Source organism: Mustelus asterias, chromosome 4 (genome assembly GCF_964213995.1).
Source record: "Mustelus asterias chromosome 4, sMusAst1.hap1.1, whole genome shotgun sequence".
Taxonomy (NCBI): Eukaryota; Metazoa; Chordata; class Chondrichthyes; order Carcharhiniformes; family Triakidae; genus Mustelus; species Mustelus asterias.
The window spans coordinates 60,581,923-60,596,728 of NC_135804.1; the positions used below are offsets into that span (position 1 = coordinate 60,581,923).

At 45.1% G+C, this 14,806-nt stretch overlaps 1 protein-coding gene across 1 annotated transcript in view; it reads left to right on the top strand.

Moving 5' to 3' along the window:
- Nucleotides 1-14,376, top strand: part of exoc3l1 (exocyst complex component 3-like 1) — a 74,611-nt gene extending 60,235 nt beyond the window's left edge. The window contains exons 9-12 of the mRNA XM_078210289.1: nucleotides 1,060-1,182; nucleotides 3,704-3,859; nucleotides 5,632-5,756; nucleotides 14,190-14,376. Of these exons, the coding sequence (XP_078066415.1) occupies nucleotides 1,060-1,182; nucleotides 3,704-3,859; nucleotides 5,632-5,756; nucleotides 14,190-14,376 (591 nt within the window). The remainder of the gene's footprint in view (nucleotides 1-1,059; nucleotides 1,183-3,703; nucleotides 3,860-5,631; nucleotides 5,757-14,189) is intronic.
- Nucleotides 14,377-14,806: the final 430 nt, after the last annotated feature.

The following is a 14,806-nucleotide window of genomic DNA, read 5'->3' on the forward strand; positions in this document are numbered from 1 at the left end:
AACTGTCCTCTGAAGAATCTAGTAAGCCTTTCAGATGTTTCAAACTTGGCAATAAATACCCAGCTTGTAAACAAAATCCAGATCCTGAGAGTAATTTTTTTTTAAATGGTTGATCATTTCTAAAGCAGCATAATAATCATTTCACACTCCATGGATCAGAATGAAGTAGTTGTCTGATTGTTGAGTTTGTCTCAATCGTGGAGACTGCGAGGAAAGCTGTGTTATTTAATCATTGGTTCTTCCAATCTGACCATTCATGACAAATATCTCCCTGCTGTCTGGGTCTGTCAGGAGATCCATTTGTGGCTAACTAAGTCGAGTACCAGATGAGAAAACATTCCATTGAGTGGCACAAAACAAATTCTCACAGAGAGAGACCTAAAGAATTGACAGTGTACGAACAAATGCTCTTCTGCGACTGGTGCTAAGGCATTTAGTTGCTGCAAACTGGTAGGCACTTTACTCTGTATCTAACCTTGTGCTGTACCTATCCTGGGAGTGTTTACTGGAGACAATGCAGAGGGAGTTATACTATGTATCTAACCCTGTGCTGTAACTGTTATGTTAGTGTTTGATGGAAACACTGTACAGGGAGTTTTACTCTGTATCTAACCCCATGCTATACCTGTCCTGGGAGAGATTGATAGGGACGGTGTAGAGGGAGCTTTACTCTGTATCTAACCCCGTGCTGTACCTGTTCTGTTAGTGTTTGACAGAGACAGTATAGAGCGAGCTTTACTCTGTATCTAACCCCGTGCTGTACCTGTTCTGTTCATGTTTGATGGAGACAGTATAGAGGGAGATTTACTCTGTACCTAACCCCATGCCATACCTGTCCTGGGAGTGTTTGATGGAGACAGTATAGAGGAAGCTTTATTCTGTACCTAACTCTGTGCTGCACCTATCCTGGGAGTGTTTGATGGGGATAGTGTTTACAGAAAATGTGAAAGCATTCTTTATTCAAATTTAAGATCTTTCATCCCATTAAGCATCTGTAACCATGTTAATGAAGCTTTGTACAATATTAAGTATTAAACTCACTGTGATTCTTCTCTCTAGCCTCATTTCCTTCAGCTGTTGTCTAGCTCCTGGCTCAGTGACTCTGATTTTATCGATACCATCTGTACCGTCATGGACAAATACTGCAGCTATTTCACCCGCATCAGAGAGCCTGTCTTTCAGGTGAGGGATAAGCTCCTTATTTCACTCACTGCCCTTTCCCCATTCTATCTCTAATGTAACTAAACAAGAAAATATCAAGCCCTTTTAGGAGATTAGAAGTGGGGTAAAGATGCCACCCAATTATGCAAGCCAATGGCTAATAGTTCTACCTATTGTAACACTGAGGTCTTGTGGCACAGTGGGTAGCATCGCTATCTCTGAGGCTGAAGCTCTGAGTTTCAGACCCACCCCAGGACTTGATGACCAGGAAAGATGTGTTCAAAACCCAGTCAAACAGGTTGAGTATCAACTTGCAAATTTTTCCAGTGCACGCAAAAGATGGACATTAAGAGTGAGAGAGATTCCTGCTCAGTCAAGTGGTGGAAAAGAAATTGGAGCCTCTACCATCACTATCCATAGCTCCAGATACAACTTGTATGTAAAAGTTCATGTTGCCACAGTAACCTGGACTCCCTAGGTGAACTCTAATATACCATCATCACCAACAGTGCAACATGAAAACTTAATAGCAGAAATGTGCTATTACATCATTATTTAATTTTCTCTCTTTTCTTTCATGATGGTATGTTAAACTTCACTCAGGAAGTCCATGTTACTGTGACAACATAAACTTCTTAAAAGTGTAGCAATGCTTTAAGAGAAAGAACAAACAGTTAAAAGTTTAGCCCAAATTCCTATAAAGTTTAGTTTATTTATTAGTGCCACAACTAGGCTTACATTAACGCTGCAATGTAGTTACTAGGGGACCATGAAAATCCCCTAGTCGCCACACCCGGCACCTGTTTGGGTACACTGAGGGAGAATTTAGCATGGCCAAAGCACCTAACCAGCACAACTTTCGGACTGTGGGAGGAAACTGGAGCACCCGGAGGAAACCCATGCATACACAGGGAGAATGTACAAACTCCGCACAGACAGTGACTCAAGCCAGGAATTGAACCCAGGTCTCTGGTGCTGTGAGGCAGCAGTGCTAACTACTGTGCCACCATGTTGCCCCTTTTTTTTATTTATTTAGCTAAGACAAGTTATCAAGTCCAAAATGGTTAGGGTAAGTGAGAAGGGGAAGCGTATGTGGAAGTCAGATTAATTCCTCTCGATTGTAGTTTCCTGACTTGTACTCAACAAGCTTGTGATGAAAATGCTGTCAAGGCAATATAGTAGTTTTGACACCTTGGCCCAGGTTGACCAATTGTCTGGGATTTTATGAAATTGGTTGTCCCATATTCGGGGTGGTTGTCCCATGTCCCAGGCCATCAGCACCTGGGATGCCTGTAATGGCTAGATTTGTTTGTGTAGTATGTATGTTCACTGTGCCATGGTCTCTGACTTCCGCTCTAGCCACGCAAAAAACTCTGCTTAGAAGAAGCCCCAGGTTCTCGCAACTATGTCAAAACCCCACCCTGGTCTTTCATGTTGTTGCCCCCAAGCCAAAGTGTCACATGAATCTTTGGCCGGGAGTTGGTCACACTGCCCTGGCCAAGAATAGTGCACAGTAAGTCTCACAACACCAGGTTAAAGTCTAACAGGTTTATTTGGTAGCACAAGCTACAAGCTTTCGGCGCGCTGCTCCTTCACCAGGTGAGTGGGAGTTGTGTTCACAAACAGGGCATATAAAGACACAAAATCAATTTACAAGATAATGGTTGGAATGCGACTCACATGCACATACTCATAAACCTGCACTTGGGAGCACATACTTGCATGGAGGAGCCGATGGTCTAGTGGTGTCATTGCAAGACTATTAATCCAGAAACTCAGCTAATGTTCTGGGGACCCAGATTTGAATTCCTCCACAACAGATAGTGGAATTCGAATTCACTAAAAAATATTTGGAATTAAGAATCTACTGATGACCATGAAACCATTGTCGATTGTCGGAAAAACCCATCTGGTTCACTAATGTCCTTTAGGTAAGGAAATCTGCCATCCTTATCTGGTTTGCCCTACATATGACATCAGAACCACAGCAGTGGTTGACTCTCAACTGCCCTCCAAGGGCAACAAGGGATGGGCAATAAGTGCTGGCCCAGCCAGCGACACCCATGTCCCACAAATGAATAAAAAAATGCACACCCACAAACAGCCATGTGCACAGAAAGACACATGCACACACACACACACACATGCACACATAGACACTCGCTTACCCATATACACACAATATTCCAGTGATTGCTTGATGTGAATCAGTAGCAGAAACCCAGGCTATTAAAAAAGTTCTTCTGTGTTATCCACCCACATGTAGTCCAGGTACACTGAGACCAAATGCAACAACCCTACTGAACTCCACATTGAGTGCACTTAGCCACTCAGCCATTCCGAGCTTCTTTATTTGTTTTACCTAAAGGATTTCCTGATGGTGCAGGAGGCACAAGAGGGAGGTAAGGGGGAACATTAAGCAAGTGGCAAATAAATGTCAAAGCGGCAGAATAATCCCTGCAGATGTGAAGCCAACTTTATGTGATCAGGGAAGGTTCCTGGGCATGAGTTGTAATGTCTGTATGATGTGCTGACTCCACAGTTCATGCTGTTTGAAGGCCTCCGTCTTGTAATCATCGAGTATGTCCGCACACTGATGCTGAAGAAAATTGTCTGCAAGAACCCCACGGAGCGAGAGAGGTTGTCGGACAGAATGTCCCATGATGCAGAGAGACTGCAGGAACTCTTCTGTAATCTAGTGAGTGAGCTCAGGCACTAATAGTTTGATCATTTAATTACTGAGAAACAATTCACCTTAAACACCTTAACCAACCATAGACAATAGCATCCATTACCCCTGCATCCAAAACTCAACAAGGATGGATGTCAGTGAGAACTAGGGTTGCCAACCCTCCAGGATTGGCCTGTAGTCTCCAGGAATTGAAGCTCAATCTCCAGAACGCTGCTGTGTGTGACCCTGGAAAAAAATCTTGGCGACATTAAAAAAAAGGATTTTTTTTGTCATTCTCTTTGAAAGTTTCTCATTTCCAAATATAAAAATACTGACAATGGTGGTGGGTGGGGAGTATTATTTGGCTGACAGTCAAGCATCACCCAATTGGGTAATGAGGTTTTTTGCTTTCCAATTGGCAGAAGAAGGCAGTGCATCACAAGGGTGGATGCGTTGGCTGAATAATGACTGGAGTATGGGAGCAAGTCAAGTGATGAAACCTCCAGGAATACATTTAATCACATTCGGCAACCCTAATGAGGACCAATGTTTCCTCCATTTACCTTTCACTCTACACAGTCCGTTTGTGGCAACGCGTGGTCCCTTTAAGATTGTTGCGTGGCCGCACCTGCGTTCATGTATAACGAACTGCAGCTGGTGCTCGGCCTGTGGTTCTCTGCAATGCAACAGCTTGGAGGAAGTACTGGTGAGCTGCTGTGAAGGGAGCTTCCCCAAGCCTGTTCACCCTGCCAGCTCTCTGTATAATTAAGGACCCCACACACCCTGGACATTGTCTCTTCCACCTTCCTCCGTCGGGGAAAAAGATACAAAAGTCTGAGGTCACGTACCAACCGACTCAAGAACAGCTTCTTTCCTACTGCTGTCAGACTTTTGAATCGACTTACCTAGCAGTAAGTTGATCTTTCTCTATACCCTAGCTATGACTGTAATACTGCATTCTGCACTCTCTCGTTTCCTTCTCTATGAACGTTATGCTTTGTCTGCATAGCACGCAAGAAACAATACTTTTCACTGTATGTTAATACATGTGACAACAATAAATCAAATCAAAAGGTAGCCAGGGCCTCTCTCTTTTCTAACTAAGCAAAGATTATTTTCTGGCCCCATTCCTGATGGATGCAACACTAATCTGATGTTCAAACTGTGACCACAAACAGGTGTTTGAACTGATTGTGGAACAGAGATGAAAGATTCCATGTTTTCTCAAACCATTCTGTTAGTTTCAATCACAACCTCCACCCCCCCCCACCGCCCCCCACCACCCTCCGAGTCTGGAGCTTTGTGCTCCCCTGGCCTTACACTGCCCCCTGCTGCAATGAAAAGCCTGCATTTTAAAAGTTTATGTTTCAATTTTTGCGCCTCTTTAACCTCAATATTTCCCCACCGAGCTTGTTTATTTATCTGTTCCTGTCTGTACAGTGGAATATTCCAGATCCTGAAATTTATCCTTTACTAACATTATCAGCATCATTGACAGACTTTCTGATTAAAATCCACTAGTTTTGTCTTTGTTAGAAACAAAAGTAATGTAAAGGCAAATCAATATTTTTATAACACACATACGTGTACACAGATATACAGAGAAGTACATGTACACAGATGTTCACACAGACATATACATAGATGCACAGAAACATATGTACACACAGACACACACAAAGATTCACATACAGTACCCAAATGCACTAACATATGCACTGTGTATGCAAAAAAGAAACACACACACACACACACACAGTATCTGGTGCTGTGAATCTCTGTCTTTGTTCTCCCTGCAGGGATTGGAAGAACCCAATCGTCTAACCAATGTGATTTCCTCTGTGTCAGAGCTCATCAAACTGAGGGACACCTCCCTGCTCAGCTTGGAAGTTTCTGGTCTTGTGGCCAAATATCCTGACATCAGGTAATTCTTCCCCAGGATATATTTCATATATATCGCACCTCCAACAGACCAACCAGGACCAGTGACACTGAATTTAGATCCCGTATTGTTGGACACAAACAATGCCCAACCCATGTGGCTCTGTGGCTGAGTTTACCACCTAGTCTAACAAATATTCTGAATGGAGGTCGGTCACCAGTGGAGTGCCCCAGGGATCTGTTCTGGGACCCTTACTCTTTGTGATTTTTATAAATGACCTAGATGAGGAAGTGGAGGGATGGGTTGGTAAGTTTGCTGATGACACAAGGATTGGAGGTGTTGTGGATAGTGTGGAGGGATGTCAGACGTTGCAGTGAGACATTGATAGGATGCAAGACTGGGCGGAGAAGTGGCAGATGGCGTTTAACCCAGATAAGTGTGAGGTGGTTCATTTTGGCAGGTCAAATAGGATGGCGGAATATAATATTAATGGTAGGACCCTTGGCAGAGTGGAAGATCAGAAGAATCTTGGGGTCCGAGGTCATAGGATGCTCAAAGCAGCTGTGCAGGTTGAGGCTGTGGTTAAGAAGGCATCAATCGAATTGAGTTTAGGAGTCGTGAGATAATGTTGCAGCTATATAGGACCCTGGTCAGACCCCACTTGGAGTACTGTGCTCAGTTCCGGTCGCCTCATTACAGGAAGGATGTGGAAGTCATAGAAAGGGTGCAGAGGAGATTTACAAGGATGTTGCCTGGGTTGGGGGGCATGCCTTAAGAGGATAGGTTGAGTGAGCTCCGCCTTTTCTCCTTGGAGAGACGAAAGATGAGGGGTGACCTGATAGAGGGGTATAAGATGTTGAGAGGTATTGATCGAGTGGACAGTCAGAGGCTTTTTCCTAGGGCTGAAATGGTTGCCACAAGAGGACACAGGTTTAAGGTGCTGGGGAGTAGGTACAGAGGAGATGTCAGGGGTAAGTTTTTCACTCAGAGGGTGGTGGGTGCGTGGAATGGGCTGCCAGCAACGGTGGTGGAGACGGATTCGATAGGGTCTTTTAAGAGACTTTTAGATAAGTACATGGAACTTAGTAAGATAGAGGGTTATAGGTAAGCCTAGTAATCGCTAAGGTAGGGACATGTTCGGCACAACTTTGTGGGCTGAAGGGCCTGTATTGTGCTGTAGTTTTTCTATGTTTCTATGTTTCTAAGTATACAGCCAACACAGCTCCACAGCGCTCCAGTACATAACCCATGTGGACAGCCTTCATTTCTTACAAAAAGGGTCAGTCTGTAGCCTATCTGAGTATGGTGGACCTTTCAGTCCAGCCTGACCCCAACCATAGTCGACTCCCATACCTGTGTTTCTGCTATCTGCCCAATAATCAGCAACAGGAACCCTGGCTGATTTTCCCTTTCCTGACTCAAGAGTATTGCAGCCAATTGTAGCATTGCTTGGTGGGATCAACTGACTATTACAGCAGGTAGTACATGCACCAATGAGCTGATGTTGGGGGGATGCATGTCGGGGGTGGGGGAATAATGGGCAGTTAGTTTCTTTTGTATCCCGACTGGTTACAAAGAATGGCTGTTATCTCCAGCATGAAGTTTAACAACACCAGGTTAAAGTCCAACAGGTTTATTTGGTAGCAAAAGCCACAAGCTTTCGGAGACTTAAGCCCGTCCCTCCAGGGGCTAAAGGCTCCGAAAGCCTGTGGCTTTTGCTACCAAATAAACCTGTTGGACTTTAACCTGGTGTTGTTAAACTTCTTACTGTGTTTACCCCAGTCCAACGCCAGCATCTCCACATCATCTCCAGCATTGACAGCCTTCACCTTGAGGAATATTTCACTCTGCATTCTAACTTTAACAAGAACTGGGATGTGAGCAAATAGGGAACAGCCTCAGTACGAAGGCAGTCTCCCTCCATCCCAAAATGGGAAATTGAACATTGTTTTAATTCATCCTTGGAATGTGGCATTACTTCAAGGCCAATATTTATTCACAGGATTACATAAGATGTACATCACAGAAAGGAGGCCATTCAGCCCAACCAGTCTGTTTATCTGACATCCAGGTCTGGATGGGCAGAAACTTCCTCCAATTAAATGTTGGGAATATTGGAGCCACTGTTTTCTGTCCCCTCACCGAACACCATTCCCTAGTCCAAACACCATTCCCTAGTCCAAAGATGTGCGGGTTAGGTTGATTGGCCATGCTAAAATTGCCCCTTAGTGTCCTGGGATGCGTAGATTAGAGGGATTAGCGGGTAAAATATGTAGGGATATGGGGGTAGGGCCTGGGTGGGATTGTGGTCGGTGCAGACTCGATGGGCCGAATGGCCTCTTTCTGTACTGTAGGGTTTCTATGATTTCTATGATTTCTATTGACTCCATCTCTCTCCCTGGCAGCCACCTAAGATTAAGCTAATCTGTTCACAACCTTGGTGTTACATTTGATCCCCAGATCAGCTTCGAACCTCATCTTTGAGTCACCACTTAGACAGCCTGTTTCCACCTCTTTAACATTGCCCAAATTCGCCCCATTTCAGTTTATCCGCTGCTGAAACCTTTGTTTATGACTTCTAGACTTGATTATTCCAAAGTGCACCTGTCCGGTCTCCCACATTTTACCTCTGTAAACAGGAGGTCATCCAAGACCCTGGTGCCTGTGTCTTATCTCCCAGCAAGTCCTGTTCCCCTATCACCTCTGTACTCGCTAACCAACATTGGCCCCTGGTCAAGCAATGCCTTGATTTTAAAATTCTCATCTCTGTTTTCAAATCCCTCCATGACACCACCCCCCCCCCCCCCCACCACCCCACACCCCCTCCACCCCATCGCCTCCCTAGCTCCGTAGCCTCCTCCAGGCCCACAGACCTCCAAGATATCTGTGTCCCCTTATTCTGGCCTCTTGTGTGTCCCCAATTTTAATGATTCCATCATTGATGGCCCTGCTTTCATTTGCCTAGGCCTCAAGTTCTGGAATGCACCCCGCCCACACCTCTCCTCCTCTCTACTTCACTTTTCCTCCGACACTCTTTGACCAAGTTTTTGGTCAGCTATCCAAATATCCTTTCATGTGGCTCAGTGTTACACTTTATTCTATAATACTTTTGGGAAGCAACTTGGGGTATTTATTACATTAAATGCGCTATATAATTATAAGTTGTTGTTCATGTCAGTTCTCTGCATCTACTGACCTCTTGTGTACAGGAGGGTATTCAACCTCCGCCACTAGGTTGCAGCAATGCACACTCGCAATGGGGATAATGCAGCACGAAGCTCGGCCTAGTGGTATCATTGAGCACCATGGGTGAGCGAACCTGCCATTGTCTGAATTCTTTTGAAGGTCAGATTCTATAGTGAGCTGTCACTCACTGAGATCTACAGGTCTGTGCTAAATGGTTTTCTGTCCATCCAATTAACTGGACTGAAAATCAGAAACTGTGGGCCACCGATTTCCCAGCTAGCTCTCAGTGACCACAGATCTGTGTTTGGAGTAGCAATAACAGTGGGACTGCAACCACCCTTTTAAAACCCATTCATATTTAAGTCGTCATAGTCCCAGATAACAATGGGCTGTTCTCTTTGAGAGGGAGAGCTGACTGGTGGTGATTTAACCTGAGATCACCACACCTCAGGCAAGGGGCAAGATTGAGAAGGTGGGCCATCATAAATAACCTTATTTATTCATGAAGTTTATTCACTTTAATGGTGATAATGACTGCCTTGGGAGCACTTAACAGCAAAATACTGCACATGCTGGGTATCGGACATATAATCAGAAAATACTGGAAACTCTCAGTAGACCAAGCAGCATCTGTGGACACAGAAACAGAGTTAACGGGTGGGATTTTGCCATTTTTTGGCAAGATATCACCTCAGGCAGGAAAAGTGGAGGGTAACCTGTTGGCTGTGCTGTTAGCCTGTTCCACTGTATTTTTAACCACTTGGCCAAAAGAAAATGAAAGGAGGGGCCCCACAACATCATGCTGATGGGCAAGTTCTGACTGAACACTCCCTGCCAGCAACCTAGGTATTAAAACGATCGAGTCCCCATCTGGCTCTTCCCCCATGGAGCTCCGCACCCCCCCCCCCCCCCCCCCCCCCACCACCACAGAGCGCCCCTCTCATTGAAAAGGAACCCAAACCTGTGTAATACCCTCCCCCAACAGAATATCTTCCCCCCAGCACTACCTGCCAAATGACAGTGCTGGGGACAGTGCCAAGGCATGACCGCCCCCCCCCCCCCTCCCCCCTCCCCTGTACCTCTGGCAGGTTCTGGTCACCAGTTGCATGCGGTGGGGGACCTGTGATTCATGTCGGTGTGAATGGACAATTTAATATGGGAGGGATAAGCAAGCATGAAGGCCAGACAATGATATGTACACGTAAGTGAATGGAAATCCCAACTTTTAAAAATTGGATCCTCATTTTATCATTGTCAGAGGACGGGAAGTCCCACCAGCGTAAAAGCCGTTTGGAACTCGTGCGCTATTCTCCACCCCCTCTGCCACTCCTGCCCCCCAAAAACGGGAGTGGAAACCCCCCCCAATATTTCAGGTTGATGATATGGACTAACTGTTCCCATTGGTGGAAGGACCAACAATCAGGTTTAAGATAATTGACAAAAGAAGCAATGCCAATTGTTTTAAATTTGTGCTCTTTTGTTCTCGATCCTGTTACCAATGGGAAGTTTCTTCCTATCTACTCTGTCCAAATCCCTTGTGATTTTGAATACCTCTATCAAATCTCCTCCCAACCTTCTCATCTCTGAGGAAACAGTCCTAACTTCTCCAATCTACCTTCATAATTGAAGTTCCTCATCCCTGGAATCATTCCACACTCTCTCTCCAATACCTTCACATCTCTCCTAAAGTACAGTGCCCGAAACTGGGCACAATACTCTGGTTAAGGCTGAAACAGTGTTCGATACAAGTTTAACATAACCTCCTTGTCGTTTTACTCTGTGTCCCTATTAATAAAGCCCAGGATCCTAGACTTCCTAACTCACAGACTGCAATCAGTAAGAATAGGCAACAACACCTCCACGATCATCCTCAACACCGGTGCCCCACAAGGCTGTGTTCTCAGCTCCTGATTATGCTCCTTATACATCTATGACTGTGTGGCCAAATTCCCCTCCAACTCGATTTTCAAGTTTGCTGATCACAGCACCATAGTGGGTCGGATCTCAAACAATGATGAGATGGAGTACAGGAAAGTGATAGAGAATCTGGTGAACTGGTGTGATGACATTAATTTCTCCTTCAGTGTCAACAAAACGAAGGAGATAGTCATTGACTTCAGGAAGCATAGTGGAGAATATGCCCCTGCCTAGATCAATGGGAAATGGTTGAGAGCTTCAAGTTTTTAGGTGTCCAGATCATCAATAACCTGTCCTGGTCTCTCCATGCCAATGCTGTAGTTAAGGAAGCCCACCAATGCCTCTACTTTCTCAGGAGGCTAAGGAAATTTGGCATGTCCACTGCAACTCTCACCAACTTTTACAGATGCACCATAGAAAACATTATTTCTGGTTGTATCACAGATTGGTTTGGCTCCTGCTCTGTCCAAGACCGCAAGGAACTACAAAGTGTCATGAATGTAGCCCAATCCATCACTCAAACTAGCCTCCCATCCATTGACTCTGTCAACACTTCCCGCTGCCTCGGAAAAGCAGCCGGCATAATCAAGGACCCCACGCACCCTGGACATCCTCTCTTCCACCTTCTTCCGTTTGGAAAAAGATACAAAAGTCTAAGGTCATGTACCAATCGACTCAAGAGCAACTTCTTCCCTGCTGCTGTCAGACTTTTGAATGGACCTACCTCGTGTTCAGTTGATCTTTCTCAACTGTAACAGTGTTCGATACAAGTTTAACATAACCTCCTTGTCGTTTTACTCTGTGTCCCTATTAATAAAGCCCGTTAGGAAAAAGATACAAAAGTCTAAGGTCACGTACCAATCGACTCAAGAGCAGCTTCTTCCCTGTAACATTACATTCTGCACCCTCCCCTTTCCTTTTCTATGTACGGTATGTTTTGTCTGTATAGCACACAAGATACTGTATACCATACATGTGACACTGATAAATCAAATCAAAAAGGATACTGGATATTTTATTAATTCTGTGCTAAATGGTTTTCTGTCCATCCAATTAACTGGACTGAAAATCAGAAACTGTGGGCCACCGATTTCCCAGCTAGCTCTCAATGACCACAGATCTGTGTTTGGAGTAGCAATAACAGTGAGACTGCAACCACCCTTTTAAAACCCATTCATATTTAAGTCGTCATAGTCCCAGATAACAATGGGCTATTCTCCTCTTTGAGAGGGAGAGCTGACTGGTGGTGATTTAACCTGAGATCACCACACCTCAGGCAAGGGGCAAGGTTGAGAAGGTGGGCCATCATGAATAACTTTATTTATTCATGAAGTTTATTCATTTTAATGGTAATAATGACTGCCTTGGGAGCACTTAACAGCAAAATACTGCACATGCTGGGTATCGGACATATAATCAGAAAATACTGGAAACTCTCAGTAGACCAAGCAGCATCTGTGGACACAGAAACAGAGTTAACGGGTGGGATTTTGCCATTTTTTGGCAAGATGTCACCTCAGGCAGGAAAAGTGGCACTCTGAACCTGTCCTGCCACCTTCAATGACTTAGGGACATATGCACCCAGGTCCCTCTGTCCTTTAGAATTGTGCCTTTTATTTTATATTGTCTCTTTGCTTTCTTCCTACCAAAATGAATCTTTTCCCAATGGCTTTCCCCACAAACACTGACTAACTGTGGGCTGCCCGTAGCTCTGCTTTGTCTTAGTGACTGTGGGGAAATACAGTTCTTAAGAGCACCCTATAAAATGAATTGCTTCACTTTCACATTGCACAGAACCAGTGAGAGGCGATCCAGGTCACTCGAATTCCCAATTGGTTCTCCAGCCAACCGATTGGGAATCTGTCACTGAAGCGGTCAGGAGCAGTGTTTGGTTCTGGAGTGGGGTTCATGGTCACCCACTCATACGCACTGCTGAGGAAACAAAGATTTGGGGTCGTTTATTGTGAGGTCACTAAGTCTTCAGAAAAAAATGTCTAAGAAATATTCTGAGCAAATGTGATTGATTTTTTTCATTCATTTTAGTGGTTATGGTTTCCTGGGTGAAGATTTGGTCATTTTCCTGAAGATTCCCTGCTTTTCCACATGCCCCTCAGCTCTGATTCATTGGCGATTCTCTCTGAGCCAAGTTCAATGCCCCCATGCAATGGCAGGAGTTGACACAGGAAGTGAGATGAACAAAACCTGACAAACAGGAAGTGTAAGCAGGCGGGGGAGGAGAGAGATGTGAAATTCATCTTGGGAGATGGTGTAAAGTGACTGATGTCCTGGTCCTCGTGCCTCTGACTCATATTGCCCATTCTGCTTTTCCTCCCCTAAAAAAAGCTGAATTTCAACACCGCCATTTTCAGTATATTTCTTGAGAATCTCATGTGGTGATGCCTGGTAAGTCAGGTGTTTCTATAAAGGGGAGTATTATACCTTGTAAAAGATCATCTGGACATGCTCCTCCTTTCAGGCTACAAGGTATGAGTAGTGGGTTCACTTTGAGCCCTGGAGAATCCTGGCACTGTTGGGTTGACAAGCCAATTAAATTATTGGAGATGTTTTGGGGTGAACTTGTTGTTGGAGAGAGGGAGCTGATACCTATGCCACAGTTCTCTGTAAGATGATGATTTAAGGGCAGCCGGTGGAAAGTAGGCATTATCCCAGGAATCACAGTTTAAATTGTCCTTGCACCTAACATAGTGCTTATTTTTAATTTGACACAGCTAGAGGGAGGGGCAGCACGTTGACACAGTGGTTAACACTGTCTCACAGCTCCAGAGACCCGGGTTCAATTCCAGCCTTGGGTGACTGTCTGTATGGAGTTTGCACGTTCTCCCCGTGTCATAGAAATCATAGAAACCCTACAGTACAGAAAGAGGCCATTCGGCCCATCGAGTCTGCACCGACCACAATCCCACCCAGGTCCTACCCCCATATCCCTACATATTTACCCGCTAATCCCTCTAACCTATGCATCTCAGGACACTAAGGGCAATTTAATCATGGCCAATCAACCTAACCCGCACATCTTTGGAATGTGGGAGGAAACCGGAACACCTGGAGGAAACCCACGCAAACTTGAGGAGAATGTGCAAACTCCTGTCTGTGTGGGTTTCCTCCGGATGCTCTGGTTTCCTCCCACGGTCAAAAGTTGTTCAGGTTAGGTGGATTGACCCTTTGTTTAGATGGATTAGCCATGGGAAAGGTGTGGTGTTACGGGGATATAGTGGGTGAGAGAGCCTGGGTAAGATAGTCTGTCGGAGAGTCAGTGCAGACTCGATGGCTGAATGGCCTCTTCTGCACTGTAGGGATTCTATGGTTTCTGTGCCTTCATAACGAATCACTTCTCCAATTTTCTTTTCCCAGTGATGAACATATTTCGGTCCTGTTGGATATCAGAGGGGATGTGTCCAGAGACATTCGTGGGACTGTGCTGGAGATGTTGGAACAGAATACCCAGCCACCTCCCGAAGACTATCAGCCCATCTTCTCTGATATCCTGGTGCCTGCTCCCATTCTGCCCTTCTGTCTCCCTGCTGTCAAATGCGGCTAGGTCCATGTGCTTCATTGTGGACCTGTGAAAGGACCCTGGAGTGGAGAAAGAGGTCGCCTGACGATTGCAGACATATACCATCAAAGCAAGATGGGACGTGCTTCCCTGGGACGTGCCATGGATACTGGAGTCCTAACTGGGGAAAAGGTGTCCAAATTGAGTAGGCAGGCAACATAGCTGTAAAGGTTAGTGAGGCACTGGTATTCATCCATTAAATTCCCCAGCCCCACACTCATCCCCCCCAACCCTCATCCCCCTAGGCATACAAGAGTCTGTCAAAATTGCAAAGCATGTTAAAGGTCATAGGAGTGATCCTTCCTCCATGGCACAATTAATATAGCCAACATGTGGCAATTCCATACAAGCAGAAAGTCTCAGGCATCAGTTAGCACTGAGTTACCACGGTTCCTGCTGCTGATTGTTAGCTATT